The 19,535-nt window shown below is 35.3% G+C and overlaps 1 protein-coding gene across 1 annotated transcript; it reads left to right on the top strand.

Annotated features, from left to right (window-relative positions):
• The first annotated feature begins 1,055 nt into the window (after positions 1–1,055).
• On the top strand, positions 1,056–14,011 carry LOC145786886 (uncharacterized). Its single transcript, XM_082598626.1, has 7 exons — positions 1,056–1,409; positions 5,327–5,445; positions 8,126–8,288; positions 8,894–9,041; positions 9,896–10,918; positions 13,349–13,481; positions 13,821–14,011. The coding sequence occupies exons 1-5, from the start codon at positions 1,056–1,058 to the stop codon at positions 10,903–10,905; spliced, it is 1,794 nt and encodes a 597-aa protein (XP_082454752.1). The 3' UTR covers positions 10,906–10,918; positions 13,349–13,481; positions 13,821–14,011.
• Positions 14,012–19,535: the final 5,524 nt, after the last annotated feature.

The following is a 19,535-nucleotide window of genomic DNA, read 5'->3' as shown; positions in this document are numbered from 1 at the left end:
TTATGAAAGCTTAACTTGTTACTGTTGTTGCTTGAGGTAATAAAATATAATAATGCAAAATGTATCATCGATTGATTGACTATGGTAGTATTGGACAATCACTTTCAAATGACTTGGGCAAGAAATCTTGAATGGAGGCTAAAATGGAGCCTTACCCATGATCAGCCAACGCTTTAAACTCTATGCTGCTTTCATCATCAGAGCTCCAGATCAAATTTGTATTCTGTGTTGCATTTACAGTAACTGTAGATTGCTTCGATTTTAGGATGATGAAGACAGTTGGACTGTTGTTTTCGAAATGTTTCCTAAATATAAATTTCTTTTTGATTTCTCGTCTCTGAAGCCTATGCTTTAATTTAGATTGACCAAGCATTCAAACATCTTGCTCCAGATTCACGCGTGTCATCTTTTGTTAACCTTTGTCAATGTCAAGTGCATAGCAAAATATCAGTGCAGATTAAAGCTAAATTAAAATTTATCCCCAATGTTGTATTGTGGGCAAATATTTAATTATCAATTTCCAGACCAAAGTGTTGCAGGTTAATCTACTTCAGAGAAATTCATCAGCAATGCGTGAGTTAGCCTAAACATACGTAGAAATTTTAAGACAACAATAAAATTTTCAGTTTGACATCCTTGCATTTTTATATGCTTATTCGTGATTTGTAAACGTCTCTTTTGAGTATTGGTTTAAAAAGCATTGATAATATACCAAAAGATTCATTTCTGAAACTGAAAAAAGCTTTGTCTACCTGCTTGTTGTAGTAGGCTATTTTTTAGAAAGACTAATACGATAAAACAAGCGTATTTCTTTAAGTTGATTGAAAGCTATTTGTTGGTCATCTCTTCCAAAAATTCAGCTTTCGCTCGTTTTTTTTTTTCGCTGCATCAGCGAGCGCAGAGTTTCGCGCCAACTCTCAGACAATCAGATGTTGAAGCACGCGCCAGGTTGTTAAAAGAAGCTTATGCCAGAGTATTGACTTTTTAGTTATGTTTAGGTTTGTAAACTTTTCTAAGAAACAGAATTTAGTAGGCATTGTTGATAGGTGTGTATAATGCTGGTTTCTCATCCTATTTTACCTGAACACAGCGAAAAGCTTAAATCGAGTGGTTTTATGCACCCCAACGGTTTTTCTCACACTGTGCCTATGCCCGCCGTAGGTCAACAGCCGACTGCGAGAAACATCGAAGACGTCGGCGCGTATTCTGCGGGAAACAGCTGCTTTATTCCCGGAAGAATTCACAATGATTCTTCGGGCATGAACATGTACCCAAGTCAGCCAAGCGGCTCATCTCTTGGCTCGCCGGACAGCTATGGGTTCTCTACAGGCTCAACTGGTTCTGCTACCGGTATGTTGGGACCACACTACAACATAGAAATGGAGCATGCAAACCACCTCTCACATGTGGTAAGTTAGTTAAATTTGTTTGAATCAAAATGGCAGATTAAGTTAAAACAAACTTTGATGAGATGGACTTCTCAGTTGCTACCGCACTTATACAGCACTCACAGTGACTATTAAAATCAACATAATTATATCTTCAGTCAATATTAAAATAGTTAGCTTGGGACCGTCTACCTTCTCAAAGAAAACTACAATAAGTACTTCGATTTTTGATATACTTACGTCAGAAGCACACGGATTATATTGAACGGGTGTCTTTTGACTGCAAAAATTAGCAAAAACAACTCGTTATCAATGAAGCGAGAACAGTAATTATCATGCGTATGATTGGTGTAGATTCTAGCTAAATATATTTCATTGTCAATATAATTGAGAATAACCACAGCAAATTATTCGCACGGCATACTTTTGTATTAAAAACACAATAATTGCAACGTAGGTTTCGTTTGATGACGGTGGAGTTGATTATGGCTTGCAGTGCAGCTGATATATTTGAACAACAAAGAAAAAGTGCTAAATTTGTGGACAATAATTTAACAGCCACACGCAAACAAGGGGAAATTTGTGTAATTATCTGCAATTTTGGAGAGCAATCATTTTTGCATACATTTAAGAAAAAATTGACAAATACAGCAACAATAGTTGAAATAACTTCTTTAATATTAACAGTGTACAGGTAGAACTGCATATGAAATACCAACTTGGCGTCAGATTGTTTTATCAGCTCAGCACAAAAACACCTTCCCAATTGGACGCACTTTTCTGCCCATATGTCGAATTCGTTCACATTAATTTTGGTTTACAAGTGAAAAAATTGGCGAAACAGACCAGTCGTAAACTCACCACAAATCTGCTAAATAACTGTTTAGTTACAGTTGCTGATGCGATTTTTATAACTAATTCTAGATTAACTCAATTAATCGTTCTTGTAACAGTGAAAAAGGGTCTGATGGATCATTTAACCAATTTATTTAAAAAAAATACATTGCCTTTGCAATAGTAGTCTGTTTAACTAAAGTTGCACGAAAAACAAACACTAAAGTTTACAAACCTAATGTTGTTTGATTGTTAGCATGAGCACCATCCGTTTCTTGTACGCAGTAATGTCGCTCAATGCTTGTACCAGTCATCAACAACTTTAAAATATCAAACAAGGTTAAAAAAATATCACTTTCTCAGTGTAATGAATTAGTTCTTAAAAGTAATTTTTGAATAATTACATCTCTTGATTTGGCCTTTTGGTGCAGTTAAAGTAGCATTCATTTCATAAAGATTTTAAGAAGGCATGCTCACTAATATTTTAATTGATTTACATTGGCCAGTGATAAGCTATTTCTGTGCCGGTTAGTCATATAACTTTGACAAGTGAGATGATGGATAAACGAACGCGATGAAGAGTTGCGGTTATTACTCAATTGAAAAGCGTTTCGGTTTTTATAAAAACTTTTGTTACATGACAAATTAATGTTTAGAGACATTGTTTCAATGCAAAAGTTTGTCAAGCTTTGTCACTTTATTCACTTTCAGGTTGCTGAAAACTTTATTTCCTCAGATCTTTTCAATAAAGAAAAACATGTAAAACTGGAGCAAACTTGGCATAGCCTACAGCCCTTTCATCACTGATTAATGGCAGTGAGCAAACCTCTGTAACCGAAATAAAAAACAAGCTGGTGATGGGAAATCGACCAATCATTTTTTGTACATTTTTATACAATATTTTATTGATTGAACTTATTAAATATCCTGCATGGCTCACCTTATATTTATGCTTATGCAGTTGTAGTTCTGGTGTGTGAATTACATATGCGCTTCCAAGTTTCGCTCAAAGAACATCTTCTCTACTTCTTTTTCGATCCCCAACCTTGCATATGCTTGCCTTCAACAAAACAAAATTCCATCAATGAAGATAAACATACCCCATCGATTCTTCAGCTTGAATCTTCAACTAATTTTTTTTATGTCTTAAAGTTTGGGTCTTGTGGATTGCTATGAGTAGGATAGCGCTTTAAACCGCCATCACTGTGACTACATTTTGTGGTTTTCAACAGTCGTGTAATAATTTCATACTTTGAGCTTTGTTCCGTTCATCTTTTGAAACAAATCGACAGAAAACAATTTCATTTTCAAACCACACAAAATTTAAAGGAACCGTTCTTCAAACTTGCATCTTCTGACACTGACTATGCTTTTCATCCTATTGCAGTGGCCCCAAAACCAAACTAAGGCTCACAAGCCTAATCAGTGCCACGGCCTCCGTTGATCTGGTTGGAAATCGAGATCTTGCAAAATGCATTTATTAAAAATATTTATCGCTAACTGGCACATCACGGGCAAAATATCTAGCAAAATTTTCCGTCAAGGTTTTAATCGTGCTCATCTCTGCCTAGCATGCTTAACGTATGGGTCGCGACCCAAGCGTTGGCCGCTTAACCACTTACTACTCTAAAAGGATATAAAAATTACCTGATCAATGAACATAGTACAAACGAAACTCAATCTATTGCATAGTACAAACAATTCCGCAGGTTGAAAAAGTCAATATAATGGGTAAAGCAAATTTGAACATATGGGCCCATAAATTTTTGGCGGAATGCTAGAAAGGGCAATAGGCTTGATACTCGTAAATTATTTTGAACATCCATAAATACTAGAAATTCACAAATGATCTTACGAAATATCTTTGTAATTGTGCATTTTGTCATCTACTCGGCTCCTACCAACTGCACTTATTAACCTGGATATGTATTTTGATCCCATTCAAACCATATCAGATTTCTATTTCAATAAGATTGAAACCGATGTCTGTTCATTGAAAATTAACATGATTGAAATGTACCGACAAGAGCTTATCTAGTTTGTACAAAGCATTTTCTTATATTTCACACCAAATCTCCATATACGTTTTGTTACATTTTTTTAAAGCTTACAACTTTGTTTTTAGTTTTGGTACAATGTTAATTAAAGGCTGCTAGAAACAATTAGTAACCAGCAATCGTAGACAACACACAATGGTTGGCTTGGTAGGTTTTCAATCTTCATCCTCGAACCGACAAAGTCTTGATAAGTTTTATACCCACCAGCCATCTTTCTATCAAGCTGATAGATATCCACTCTTAAGTAACAGCTACAAGACTTTCATTCAAAAATCTTAAAATAGGAAGGTCGATTCAACGCCAACTGATACTGTGTGTCACTTTTAAAGAACCCTCACTACTTTTGTTGTATTGTATCAAATCGTATTGATGTGCAGTCCCGTTTTTAAATAAGTTATGAAATTTTTGAGATTTTATAGCGCACATGTAAACATAAAAGCTTTCACCTATCATTAGTGTGAACTGCAGTATCAATGAGAAATTTAACAAATATTTCATAAGAATTAAGATATGTAATAGGGAATTTTTAATGCATCGCATTCTTTTGTAAAAAAAATTAGGGAATATTCTAAGTTAATCCCCTAATTCTTCCCCAGTAAACTTACCCCTGAATCTCGTTAACTGATATGGTTAAATCAAACAAGATCTTTATCTATTTTCACAACTATTTTATAGTCACTTTAAGTCAACGTTTGCATGGAAAACAGTTTTTTCCGTTGATTCAACAGCTTGAAGCGTTGAATTCACGCAGTATGCAATGGTGGCTATCAACTAGTTATATAACCAATCACTGTAATTGATCATAAACTATCCCGCTTGTGAAACTGTTTACTAAACTTAAAGTCATCTGGATGAAGCTTAGATATTCAGCCTTTAAGTTTCATTTTATAACAAGGGGAAAAAAATAAAAATAATACCTTGGGGTTTACCGGTTTGAAAATTTTCTCTTGCAAATAAATTTTAGATAATTTAAATCTAGTTAATTTTGTTTGTGGGTACAGCTATTCGAGAATGGTTAATTAATACTTGAGTTGATTATTGTCGCAGGGAGAAGGGTGTGACATGAAGACTGGTGTTGGAGATATGTGGAATAATGGATACGCTCAGCATCTTCCTTCCCATTACCCTTGCAGCAATGCTTTCGGTCCACAGTACCACTGCGACAGGTGCAATATTTTAAAGTTTGCTTTTGACCTGGACATTTTTGTCGAGTGTGGTTTTGATTCAAGTTGATTTTCCTAAAAAAAACATTTGCGATTTTGAAAGAACTACAAAGAAAACACAATTGTCTTATTCAAATCAATACATTTTTTAGTATCAGTGAGAGGTAATTCCTTGATTTTTGTTCTTTTATTTTGATTTAGAGGGAAAATGAGATGTCTAAGCTACTTCAAAGAAGTTTCCACGTTCGTTAGAAGCTAGTAGCAGTTCAATAAAAACATGAAATCTTTATACAATGCCTTTCGCTAGGCAAAATGGCGCCTTTCATTCAATAAAATGCACTGTCCATCGACAAAATGCAAAACACCAACCCACAATACCTTGATTACACACAAGTTATCTGGCGCCAATCCATTCGCATTTTGTAGTCCTTCTTTAAAGTATTTTTACCAGTAAAGCAAACAAGGGTATCTACACTACCTTGTTTTAGATAAGCATATCTTGCTGAACACTGACTGGTCGTACAGTGGTGTTTCTAAAGTGAAATGCACATGTTCTTGAAGGCGATATATAAGTAGGTATCATCAATAAGGCTATTTCCCCTTTTTATGTGAGGGTTGTTTGCAAGATCGTTTCTTCTACTATAACATTTTCTTGGTAGGCCTACATGTACTACCGACTCTTTTTTGGGCCTCCTCGCCTCTCTCTACTAGTGTATAGTTGCGGTTAATTTAATTCCACCATGCCAGTGGCTATTGGGCATACACCATTGTTGCCACGGTCATCCATACTTCCATTTATTAAGCAATAATGTTTCTGAAGTGATTGACCATCTTCTGAATGCTTGTCTTCCATGATGCCTTCATCGTCAGAATTCTTGCCCTCTAAATTAATCCAAACATCAAATTGTATTGCTCCGTTTGCTACTAGTAGTCTCCTTGATAATATTTTTCTTGAAACAAAACTATAAATGTAATTTCAATAAATCAAAACACGAACAGGCTTTGAAAATTTTGTTTTACTATATTATAAGACTTGGATTTAATATTTGCAGTAGATTATAAATTACTGTCAGCTAAATACAGTAATTTGGCAATGGAAAGTTTGCATTGTTGCCTAATCCTTATGTGATTATGGAACGCATCATATGGAAACACACGCTGGCAAAGATTTGGAAGAACAAACGGTAGATTGGACCACTGACGTAAATGTATTAAACTCGCGAAAACAACGAAAAAAATCTGCCCATTTTCGCACCAAGCCACCTAACATCGTATTGAGCAAGATTTTGTAAATATTGGCAGCATCAAACCACCATGGTTTAAATCTTGACCTGTACGTGATTCTTCAAGAACAACTTTCTAGCAGAATCTTCTAAATTGAAATAGGTTACTGACCGCATCAGTTCAATTCCAAGCAAAACCATCTAACAGCCAGCGTTGGTGATCGAGGAGCTATGTCAGTGGTTTATTAAATCCTCTGCAATTTCTGCAAGCATGCGCAAATATTTTGACTTAGACTCGATGGGATATGGGAAGTGTGAAGATGACACTGTGGATTGAAAGTGACATCTTATTTTTTTTATTGAAATCCCGACATACTTGATTGATCTGAAAGTCATTAAATAGTGCCGAACCCAACGATATGGAAATTACATTAGTTGTATTATATTTGTATTATAAGGTATTGAATTTGAAGGCTTGATTGCAGTTGAAGGTAAACTGTTATGTCAATTGCACTATGTTGAAAACAACGGTTTGATCTTAGTTAGAGGATTTTTAATGAAACAAATTATGCTCTAAAAGGATTTAGGTATAAGTGCAAAAAGAGCTCCCTTGTTGCAAAATTTATTATCCAACCTTTTTATTCCAGCTCAGTGCGGGCCCCCTGGGATAAAGGCGATTAGAGGGATTTTTCTCCCCCTAAAACACAGAAAAGTAATTTTGTTCATATGTATTTGCAAGGCAGGATTAATGTAGACCTGCATACCATTGTGTTTGGTTTAAATCCCCCTCATCTTTAAGACTACTTGCTGGATCCCCTTTGGCTTGCTTGGCAGTTTTCTTTATGTTTTACTTGATTTGTAAGTTGCAAATTGTCATTCTGTCAGCAGACGTGCTTGCAAGAATCAATGCTTGAGAACCGACAGAAGATTTCATATCTCGCGTCAGCTTCAAAAGTAAATACAGACAAAGCTGCCTTATCAGATGAGGTTTATAAAAACAAATCGTTTTTTTTGCAGTGGCACTCGGATGTTGCAATCAACTAAAATCATTTTAAAATTATTTAATTAAATTTGGATACGAAAAAGATGCAGCCTACACTGCTGACGCAATCAAATACGTGCGTTGATTGAAATCATAAATAAGCTAAAAAAAACTATGCTTTTTGCTTTTTCTGCTTAGCAATGCATTTATAATTCATATGTCGCCGAAGGCCACATATAAACCAAGCCTTGACCTTCTGCCCTCAGAAATATCAAGAATTAATTACTTTTTACCTGAATAACGATGCCAGCAGAAAACAAATATTTAGACTCGAAATCAAACAAGTAAATAGTTTTTTTTATCACATTTCCAAGCACTTGGCTTTGTATTGTAACCGTGGCGGTTGTAACTCATTCATCGCTTTTTATGAGTTTGTAATCTATAGTAAAGCATTATTGTTAACCCCATTGCCTCACAGATACTACGGCATGGATATCAACGATGGGGTTAGACGAAAAAATGCCACACGGGAGTCAACCAATACGTTGAAAAACTGGCTCCAAGAACATAAAAAGAATCCTTACCCGACAAAAGGAGAGAAGATAATGTTGGCAATTGTTACGAAGATGACTCTCACACAGGTAAGCTATAGAAAAACTTACAAACTTCATCTTGTTTTCAGAGACACAACATAATCTTGTTGTGGTGTTAAAAGCATCTTTAAAAATTCATTTACCAAAAAAATATTTTTTAAGTAAAACTGTCATGTTCAAGCTTCAGCAAAGATTACTGTATATATAATGACGATTCTCTAATGTAAAGAGCAGTGTAAAAAGACAATGGCCACGGTAAACCGCCATGACATTAATATAGTTCCACATGCATAATAAAAACAGATAGCTACATTTCCAACCACAAGTTGTCTAGGTGACAATGAACCCATTCAACTTGCATACGCTTACGTCCATGCTGAACAATGCTAAATCTTTTATCAGATGAATACTGCACTTGAAGCAGCAAACAAGCAAACTTGGTCTATTTTGGTTTAACAATTGTGCAATAGAGCTTTACCACACTGACAGCAGTGCAACACGCTCGGGCCGAAAATTTTTGATGAAGAGTCCTCTTCTGAACACCCAGAACACCTATCACTGACATCATCAAATCTAAAGACGTTTACAAAACTTTAAACACTGTAGTTGTACCAACAAGTTAAGATTAAATTATGTGCCTATTTCCATCCCAGGTTTCGACGTGGTTCGCAAACGCGCGTCGAAGGTTGAAGAAGGAAAACAAGATGACGTGGGTGCCGAAGAATCGATCCAATGACGCAAACAATGCTGGCGGGAAAAAAGTTGATGATGATGACGAAACAGGATCTCAACACTCTCAAGGTAAAAACAATATTTTTTCTTATTTTTAACGAAAAAATTCAGCTTTTATGGTGATGATTAGTTCAAACAGTGTTTTTTAGAACACAAACAAATAAAAGTGTTTTTAAGGCATTTTTTTACAAATTAAAAAAAGCAGCTCTTGCAATTTTTGGAAGCTGTTGCCGTTAAAGTGCTTTGTTCTTCAATATCTTCTGCTATAGCGCACCCGTGTTAAATGCAGTGTCATGAGGCATTGCACTACCAGCATGCAATCTGCTCATAAACTCTCCAACAAGCTTTATTATAAGACGTTGTGATCAATCATCTCAGTTAAGCCGAGAAACTCTAATGAGTTGCTAGTTAAAAGCTGTCAATCTCCTTAACTGTGCAGGTTGCCGCTTATTTCTTATGAAGAAAGTCAACCAGCTTTTTATATTTAATATACTGCCATGAAACGCCAAGTGGGAATCCGCATTGCAAAATTGTCTTTTGATGTTTTTGTCACTCTTTCTGTGGAGAAAGGCACTTTGAGCGCCATGTTTTGAGCAATCAACAAGAGAGTGTACGCAAATTTGTCACCACGACATGAAACATCAGCCACATCAAGACATTGCCATTCAATGTTTTGATTTGACGACGGATTTATTGCATATTTGATTTAATCCAACGATAATCAGAGTAAATTATTAATATTTGATGTCACACTTAGACATTCTTTTTTGTTGTCTTTGTTCTGCAACATGTTTGTTTACAACCGTGTAATTAACAGATTTTAGAGGACAGCCTTGTTTCAGGAATGAAAAAAAACTTAAGTGTTGGTCGACTCCACGTAGCAGACGAAAAACTTCAAAGAAAGTTTTATCTTTTGTTTACAGGTCAAAAAACCGATGGTGGTTCTGACGACGGTTGCGATGATGCAGATGAAGCGGAAGTGACAAGTACAAACGATAACGACGTCACAAGTACGTCACAAGCACATGATAGCAAATCAAATTCGACGGCTAAAGATGAATCTGAAGAAAACAGCTCTCACAAAAACGAAGAAGACAATAAAACATCTTCTTCTTTAAAATCCGAAGCAAGCGAAAATGGAAAATCTTTCTGGATCCCAAGTAAGGGACCTGGTGAAACTAACACTAATCCAAGCTCCAGCATTCCTCAATCATTCCACAGTGAAGGCAAATACAACGCCTCATCCATGAACATCCAACGTCAGTCTTCCATGTTGGGCCATGTTGACAGCACTCGTCTTACAAACAACTGCAATTACTCTCCAAACTGGTCAGCCTCGGGATATCAAGACGCTATGACAAGCAAAACCGTTTCTTCTTCACAAGTTAAAACAGAAACTCCTTTAAAAGAGATGGACATGTTAAGTCATCGGAGTTCTCGAATGACGGATACAAAACCATTCGCATCCAATCCCATATTTCCAATAAATAAACCACAAGAATGCATTCCGGATGCAAGGTCCTCTATAATAGCATCATCGTATTTGCCTGGATTTCCTGATCAAACTCAACCGGCGAGAAATTATCGATTCTCTGATCAACTTGGTCTCCCCCAAACTGGTGGAATGAACCTCTCTTATTACTCACAGCAAGATAAAAATCTTAGACCCAATGTTACAGTTTCTAGTCCAAATCTATCTTCCTGCTCTTTCAACTTGGAAAACCTTTCTTCCAAGATTGGGACAGCATCTGGCATCGCAACGAAATCTTCTATTCCTTCACAACAAAAGTATCAATTCCATCAGCACAGCCGTTACTCTAACGGAACAGGTATACCACATTACCAATCTTCTTATTCCGCAAAGAGGCCGACAAACAACTTTACGGATATGCCTTATCAAACACCTCAATATCAACAAAAAGCAGCTTTTTGATCTCCTAGCAAATGTAAGTACTAATGTCAGTTTAAAATATTATTACGAAGAAAATTGTGATGCGTAAAGAATTGCTTTATTTGCTCGATAAGCTAGGCGTGGTTTTTCACTTCGGGGACATTTGTCGGGCACGCCTAAACGGTGGACTCATTTTCTCTGTTCTGACGAGGCTAATTAGCAGGATATCTTGCTGCATCAGCTTCGATGTAACAGCTGATAACCTATTTGTTTGTTAAACTTTACTTCAACTTTCTTCAATTTCCAGTTAGTAGTTGACAGGCTACGTTTTATTTTATGGTTGTCTATGGAATTTGTTTCTAAGCTTAGCAGCACAACACTTTCAGAACTAAACGATTTGTAAAAATACATGGTTTTCTTTTTCAACGAAAGCAGACCAGATTAGCATAAGTTGTGAAATGGGATAAAAAGCTTTGCTTGTGATGTTTTGTGAATTCGCACTGTGAGATTTAGGATTTGTGATATTTCCTCTTTCAGCACAAACTCGTCATGCGGTACAGAAACAGTTTGATAAAGAAACTGAGAACCAAAAAAAACATAATTTTTTGCTTTGCAATAGAAGATGTTGTGTTGTTTCGTTTCTTGATTATAATTTTGTGCCATGTTGTTTACATTCTAGAAAAATCCATGTTTCCTTTTCCGTTTACTTAAACTCGTCAATCCATTGATTTGATAAAATGTCGAAAATAAAGAAAAAAAATCGAGCGTCAAAAGTCATCATAACAGAACAATTGTCATAACATAATGGTCACGTGACCAGTGACCACCTCGAACTTTCTAGAACTAGAAGGTGTTACACGAAGTCGCAGAAAAATGATGACATAAAAATCTATGTTACGCTTTTTTGTAAATAAAACTTTGAATACCTAAAGGTATAACTACATTATTGCTTTGCAGAATACAGTTGTCCAAACTTTGAAGTGTAAAAACTGATTTTCTAATTAATACAGAAAAAAAGAAACTGGAAATACTTGTGTAATTTTGATTGGAAGAGATATTTTTTACAGTAGTTTTGAATTAAACTACACACTAAAGTGGCGGTTTGGTGTCGATACTTCACGTTCTCTCCTTCAACTGCTTGCCGGCGCCAGTGACAGCAATTAGCACAATCGGATAGTTAGAGGCAAGAACAATGCAATTAGTCGCACTCGACGCACAAATTAATGCAAGTTGGCAATCTTTCCTTCTTAACTAAGGAATGCTAAAAAGCGGTTTTGGTTTTGTTCAACTAAACCTTAATTTTTACGCTCTGACTTAAAGAGAAATATCAAATAATCAACAAATTAACAAGACAGATTAAGTTTTTTAATCGGTAACAAAGAAAGTAGAAAATTATATTTGTAGATTAAGTGAGGTCGCAGTATTTTTTATTATAAGAGTATTTTTTATGATCTAAACAGAGCTTATACGACTGTGAACGCATCCAATAGATATCAGAAATAGGCAAACATATGCTGCTTTTTTATACAGTTTAAAATTTGACCATACGTGTGCTTGATTCTTGCAGCAATTTTTGATTTCATGGTTAACCGGTGTATGCTCTTGCTGTGTGATGCGAGCAGCCGTCATTTTGTCAGCATTAGAACTTGTAGAAACCACAATCCTTTATCTCAAACTAAACTACAACGTTGCACAATGCACAACCAATTCTCGTTTTTAATTCTTCTACTCATAAATGTGAAATGATGGATCAAAGTTTTAAAGACGAACCAATTCGTTGTTTGACTAAAAGTGATTATTTTTGAACTTTTATTTGCCATTTAAAACTTACTAGTTTTCAGTTTCATAAATCAATATGTAATTTTAAAGTGGTGTTGTAAAGAAAAGCTTATTGCAAACTAAACGTAGCTTTAAATTTTCAGCTTGAAAAAAGTTTTAAAGTCAAATTCACCAGCACAGATGTTTAGGAACAGGACTAATTTCATGACCTATTCAGACTTTTGCAGCCATTTTATTTCAAAACTAACAAATCTGTTTGAGTTGTTTTAATTTATCTTTGTTTCTCTATCTTCAATCGGATTGTTTTACTCTTTTTATAAACCATCTGCTGGGATGGCTTTGCGGGAGGCGCCAGTTGAAGTGGCCATTCTTACCATTGCACATGTTTGTGCCACGCTGCAAAATACTGCAGTGAAAAGATTGTTAAAGTATCATAAGTTTTGTCTCCTCAGCAATAGCTATGTAATCATCGACATTCTCAGTCACCAAAATGATCAATGCGGCTTCTGTTTGCATACGAATAGAGCAGTTACCGAGGAGTTTGGCCCTGCTCAAAATTTACATCAATTTTTTGCCATCCTTTCACAGATGGATAAAGGTGTTACTGACAATTTTGAAGTGTGGATAAGAAGTTTCCAAAAGACTTTGTGACATGTTGTTTATTTTTAAGCAAGTATTATCATCGGTTATTTTATCTCTTTGACAGTGTCATCAAGAAAGTTCGGATCGGCGAAAGCAAGTTCTTCAATAAAATAAGATTCACATCCAAAAACAACTAACACCAATACCTTGGGTACAATGCAAGCGCTATTTGAGAACCACAAAATGCTGCTGTTCCTGTAAGTTAAACCTTTATACCAAAGCAATGAAGTCATAGCTATAATTTTAAATAGCATCTACGTAACTTAACTGGATCAGAAATCATCAGTTGCCCAATCTTTTTAACGTTTTTAAACGAAAATGCAACACAAATTTGACTTTTTTTTTACACGTTAGAGTTAGTTGAATAACAAAACTGTATCTTTTCTTCTATGGTTTCAAATCCGGCCTGTAATGGCAATTCCTGCATGCGATTTCGTGCCTTGGAAACAGTTAGTTGCACAACGATGTGCAACTATTTTTTAGGTTTGTTAACGATTTTAAAAGTGGCTTGAAATAACATGCAATTTTTATCACAGGTTGAGCGCTTCCGTCATTCGACAGTGAACTACATCAAGTACTAGGAAAAAGAGCTAATTATGTTTGATTATTATGCATTGATTTTGATGTTTATCGATAACGCAACTCCACGTGGAGAGCTTTACATATTGGCGTATTTGCGAATTATACCCATAGTAAAGTGCCAGCTTTTGCCTAAACTCATATAATCTCTTAAACTGCAAAGTAATTTATTGTGTTTTTGCTTATTTCAAAATCTATCGTATTTATTGCAATAAATTGAGTATAACTCACAACCGTGTTGCAAACAATGCCACTTAGACTTAGTACTAAGCCAAACAGAAGAAGATATTGCTTGGCAACAACTATGTTAGGTAGAAAACAGCACAGGTAACCTCTCTTCCCAGTGGTGTTGTTGTATCAACATACGCAGCTTTTAAAGTATTTATTTTGCCATATACAGCACGATGGTAGCTCAAATGGTAGCCTAAAAATGTCCTTTTGTATGTAGTTTCCCCACGCTTGGCCGCTTGTGTTACAAGTTTTCACAACCAACATATCAAAGTCCGCAATCCTAAAAATCGTCTTGTCTTAAAATGAAACGAAAATAAATAGCTTGTAATTTTATGTTAATGTAAAAACAATTTTAAACTTTGAGTGTTTTTATCAACATTATCAAAACCAAAAATAAAGTGTCTCCAAGGTGTGACATTTTCCGGGTTAAAATTTTAATTACATTTGTTTACATCAAAATCATTGCAATTGTTGTTAATGTAAAGTTGTGTAATAATAAATCAAAGTTTTAAAACACAAACACGACACAAATGACAAAAATTTAAATTGATGTGCATTGGAATATAATTGTCAGAGGCAAAACTAAAAAAATGTGAAATTGCTTTCGATGTGAACGATGGATCACTGCGCTGCTCTCAGAGAAATCATCCTGAAAGAACCTTCAACGCACGTCACGAGCGTGAGGAGTCACTACAACGCGGGCAAAGTGCTGGGTGGTGGAATTTCCATATTACGAGGAGTTTCTCAGTTACGTTTCTGTCTCTGGCGCTACGGTTCATCATTCAACGCTGTTTTGAGTAAATGTATTGTCATTCAACAAGATTATGTGTAGGCTAAATATCAGAGGTCTACGATAAGCATACAACGATGAGAAGCGATTAGCGCGACAACTTTAAGGTTATTTTTTTATGTCAGGCTGTAACTGGTTCTAATAACCGAAAATGTACAAAACAAGTAAGTTAAATAAATTAATAATTTTAAGTTTCGTTTTTAGCTGCATGATCGTTACTTATTTCACAAGTGTATATGCAAACGACCTGTTTTAGCCTGATGCTTAAGTAGGGTAAATATACATTTATCTAATTCATGAAAGGTAGCTATCATTTAGCTACAAACAACAACTCACACCTTTTTCAAAAAGAACAAAACTTCAAACTCGTAAAAGTGTTTGAGCAATGGTGCTAGTAGTCTAATGTAAACGTAATATACGGCAACCTATAAAACTGTTCAAATAATGTAAATATTATTTTTTATAATAACCTCTTTCAAAAACACAGCTTTTCTTTTTTCTTAGACATGGTTATTAAAATGATGCTTAATTTTATTGCGTTTTTTTTTTAAACAATTAGAACAACGTAAAGGTAAAGGTGAGTCCCATGCTTAAATCCAAGCATCGGGGGATGAGAAGATAAGATTCTTATTATACTAAGCCATCGGCACTAACGAGAGTATAGGGTGGCCAGATACTTTCACTCGGTCGCCTTTCCTTCAGCAACTATGCTCACATAATTTATTACACCCTGGGTAGAGGTGAGCGGTGTTCGTCAACAACCAGCATAAGTCGGGTGTCGAATAACGTACAACAACGAAAACAACGTAAAAACAATCAGGCCTACGCTACGTGCATGTTTCATTATACCAAACAAGCACCTTCTCGTAACTTTGCAGTTAGATAGAAAAGAAGAGACAATCGGAGATTGGTAAAAGAAAGCAAGAAAGGCTGAGGCTGTGTGGCAGAAGATGTGGAAATAATGAGAGTGAAGTAGAGGATACTGCTGACAGAGAGATGTGGAGCACAGCAATCTGCACCGGCAACCACACTTAAAGTGGGAATAAAGTCAGAAGAAGAAAGCGTTAGATAGTTGTGTTTTTAAAAAAGTTATATAACTAATACGTTTTATGCAGCCGACAAAAGAGTGCTAAAGTTATTTGCTTTCTGAGGTTGCCTACTTGATGACTGTATCTTTTATTTTACGCTTACTAAAATTGTTTATTGATTAAATTCTGTATAATCACTGACTATGTGTTAAAAAATGTATTATAAAATTATGTGTGGCTCGAGATAACGATCTAGATGTAATTATTAAGTTCAAGAAAGAGCAAAAAATATTGTTTAAAACTGGACTTTGCACCAACGTACTTAAGTAACGCATCAATTTTTTTAGATTCCTTATTTGCGGTGATAATAGTTTGGAGGTTTATAATCAAAACTATACCTGTGCAATCTAATCGTTGATCATCACATGATTTAGTCCGTTTTTGGTCCCGTTTCCTACTGTGAGAATAGCAGTTGTGTAAATGAATGCCATTCGCTCTTTGATACAGCATTGAAAAATTTCACAAATTAAAAATTGAATCTTGTCATATTTAAGTTTCTTGTGGTCATTCAAACAGCTAAAGTAAAATTTGATGAAATGCGATGTGGGTATCGGAAAAGGGTTAAAAGAGATACTTTTTTTTGCATAATTAAGAAAAATGTTTCTTTCTTGAGCAACCACAGTATAGCAATGTTATAAGATAAAAAATTAACTATTTAAAGATTGGGTCTAGGTAATACGCAAATCCTTCTCACACTCATCTCTAATTTGATTGATGAAAATCCTCCCAAAGTTACCTCAAGTTTATGCTTTCTGTAATTATTCTAAAGACTGAAATACTTAACTACGCATGCGGGATTGAAATCTGGCATTAGCTTTGCTTTCAGCATCATCCGCTGCATTAGAAAGTGCGTGAGACGGTGTAGTTTCAAAGTTGGGCCAATAAGTCAATAAATTCCAGCCTAATAAAGCGAGTGTTTCGCAGCAAAGGCAACTTTTCTACAAAGTTATTTGTCATCTTCCTTAAGCTCTTTAAAGCGTCGAGCCGAGAGATGATGTTTTGGGAGAAATTTATGCAGCAAAACTTTCATGGATTATGTTGGTCTAAAAATAGAGGCCGTTTACCTTGGCCAGTCTTATGGAGATATTTTAGTGAGTTTATTTTTTACTTTTTCAAATTTAGGGTTGTCTTAATCGCTATTTATGGCTTTAATCTACTAAACTCTGATGAGTTCAGTTTGTAACTCCACAACAATATGTCGTTTTATAACTTCTGAAGGTTTACAAATATACAATTTTTGTTGTCTAAGCTCGCTGCTACAACAAGCGGGACAGCAATAAGCTTATGAAGACCAGATTGTAGGACAAGAGATGATCTACTGAAGAGAGTTTGAACAAAGGCTCCCATCTAAAAACTTGCCTATATTTAGGGTCTTTAAGACATCGATGAACAAAAAAGTTCACAAGTGAAATAAACTAATTAGGCTATTACAAAGCAATTGTTCCTTTTCAAAGAACCAGATCTAATAAAATAGGAAAATATGAAATGATGTGGCATATCTTTGCTTCGAAAAGTGCTAATTCAAAGGTCTACAAAGTTACAAGCTTGCAAACGAGTAAACAAAAGTCTTTTTTTATAGTTTTCTATAATGTTTCAGAAAATTGTCTTATATTATTTAAAAACAACACGTCTTACAATCAACAAGGTAATCTGTAGTTTTCTTTACTTGGATAAGTGCACTAGGCAAACCCCAAATCTTAGCGCTTCCTAATATTGTTGTTTTTCCAAGATGAAAAAAAAAATCCGCACACGTAAATGTCAATATCTACTACCACTACTTTTTCAACCTCGCCCATGCATTCATAAAAACAATGATTTTCATTTCAAAATGTGCATTTAGTAACCAGAGCCTATTGGTATTGTTTTGTTCTGTTACGTTGTTTTAAATCAATTCAAAAATTTTGAATTCTACTGTTTTCTGAAAAGTTCTTTTATTCTTTGGAAATTTTATAAAGTTTTATTGGACAAATATTGCCTACTCAGCGTAAATTTACAAATAAATTGAACATTAGTCAGCAATAAGTTAAAGTTACATTGGTTACTCGCTTAATCTTTTCTTTTTCATGATCACTTACGACTCAAGATCTTCCAATGCTGTTGGGTAGACACAAATTAATACCGAGCTTTCGTGTTGGGTTTCTCACAGCGAGACTTTTTTTACGTATTTTTTTCTCCCCATTTTGAAGCATTCTTTGTATGCTAGAATAGCAAGACTAAATTTGCAACCTGGAGTTCAATGTGGAACTGAGCAAAGAAGACAAAAACATAAGCCGACTTACACTGATGGGGAATAAAAACTTCACTAAAATCTCCAAAGTGTATTTTAATGGTTCTCAACCTTTTTCAGCATTGGGGCCAAATTCAAAACCTAAACTTTATAAAGGGTTGCAAAAAAAAAATCCAATTCAATGTGAAACTTGATGTTCACTTTGAATTTTAATAAGTTTTCAAAAACGAGGGTAATATTGAAAGATACAGTACTCAAAAGCTGGTTGAAATAATGGTTCGTCAATCGGCCGTGAATTTGTTTTAATTCCAACCATTTCGCTGAAAAGTGCTTCACACATGTAAGTTAAGCTGAACCAAATATAGAGGCATTTCTCAGTGCATTGGCTATCAAGTTAAAATACTTTCCCTCTGGAGCTTGACTCTAAAAAGTGAAGTAGATGATCACATTGGAATGCTTATGTCAGCACTACATCTGAGTCTGACAGCAAATCTCCCAGAATCATTTGGGGCGGTGGCTGCATCTATTGCCATAGGTGTTGCAAATATTTTCATCAAAGGCAGGAAAGAATTGATACAGTTAATGCAACTTTTAAATTCATCAATCATGTCACTACTAAACCTAGTGTACTTTAGTTAGAATGATCCGTTGACTTGGTGCTTTGGATTAACCATAACATGGCTTTAACCATTGGATTAACCATAACATGACCACCGAACGGCTGTGAACATGAGCAGTTTCCATAGTCAGCATGCCCATCTGCCAGAAATTGCTTAAACTTGCGATGATTAAGCTCATTTGCACGAATCCAATTTACTCTTGATAATACGATTTCTGTCATATTATACATCTATCAGAACCACTAGTATCTTCTTCTTCTTTTTATTGTCGCACTTGATTCCAAGCATTGACTGCCTCTTGCATGAAAAGTTTCCAAGATTCTCTGTTGTTGGCTGTGTGCATTAGGTGTATGTTGGTTTTATTGGTTTGTTGGTTTAAGTAGGTTAATCGTTGTCTGCCTTGGGCACGCTTCCCTTCAATTTTGCCTGTGAGAGAGGTGATCACTAGTGTAGGCGCTCCAAACCGAATGGATGATAGTCAGCTTATGTAAGAATACCAAGTAGGCTAATTCAAAATCACAGCTGAAGGATTGTCTAGTCTTCTGAACTTTTAATTAAATATTTATGGTCATACGAAACAAGCTCATAAATTTTCTAGTTTGCAACTGCAACTACTTGAGTCGAAAAGTGTTAAGTCCACATTTTTTCACTTTTCACCTAATACTGGTACTTCATTTCACCTTTGTAGTAAGATATTGTAAATCTAATAAGTAGAC

This window comes from Aplidium turbinatum, chromosome 17, assembly GCF_918807975.1.
Source record: "Aplidium turbinatum chromosome 17, kaAplTurb1.1, whole genome shotgun sequence".
NCBI lineage: Eukaryota > Metazoa > Chordata > Ascidiacea > Aplousobranchia > Polyclinidae > Aplidium > Aplidium turbinatum.
The sequence above is the reverse complement of the archived record's forward strand: the minus strand, read 5'-3'. Positions and strand labels throughout refer to the sequence as shown.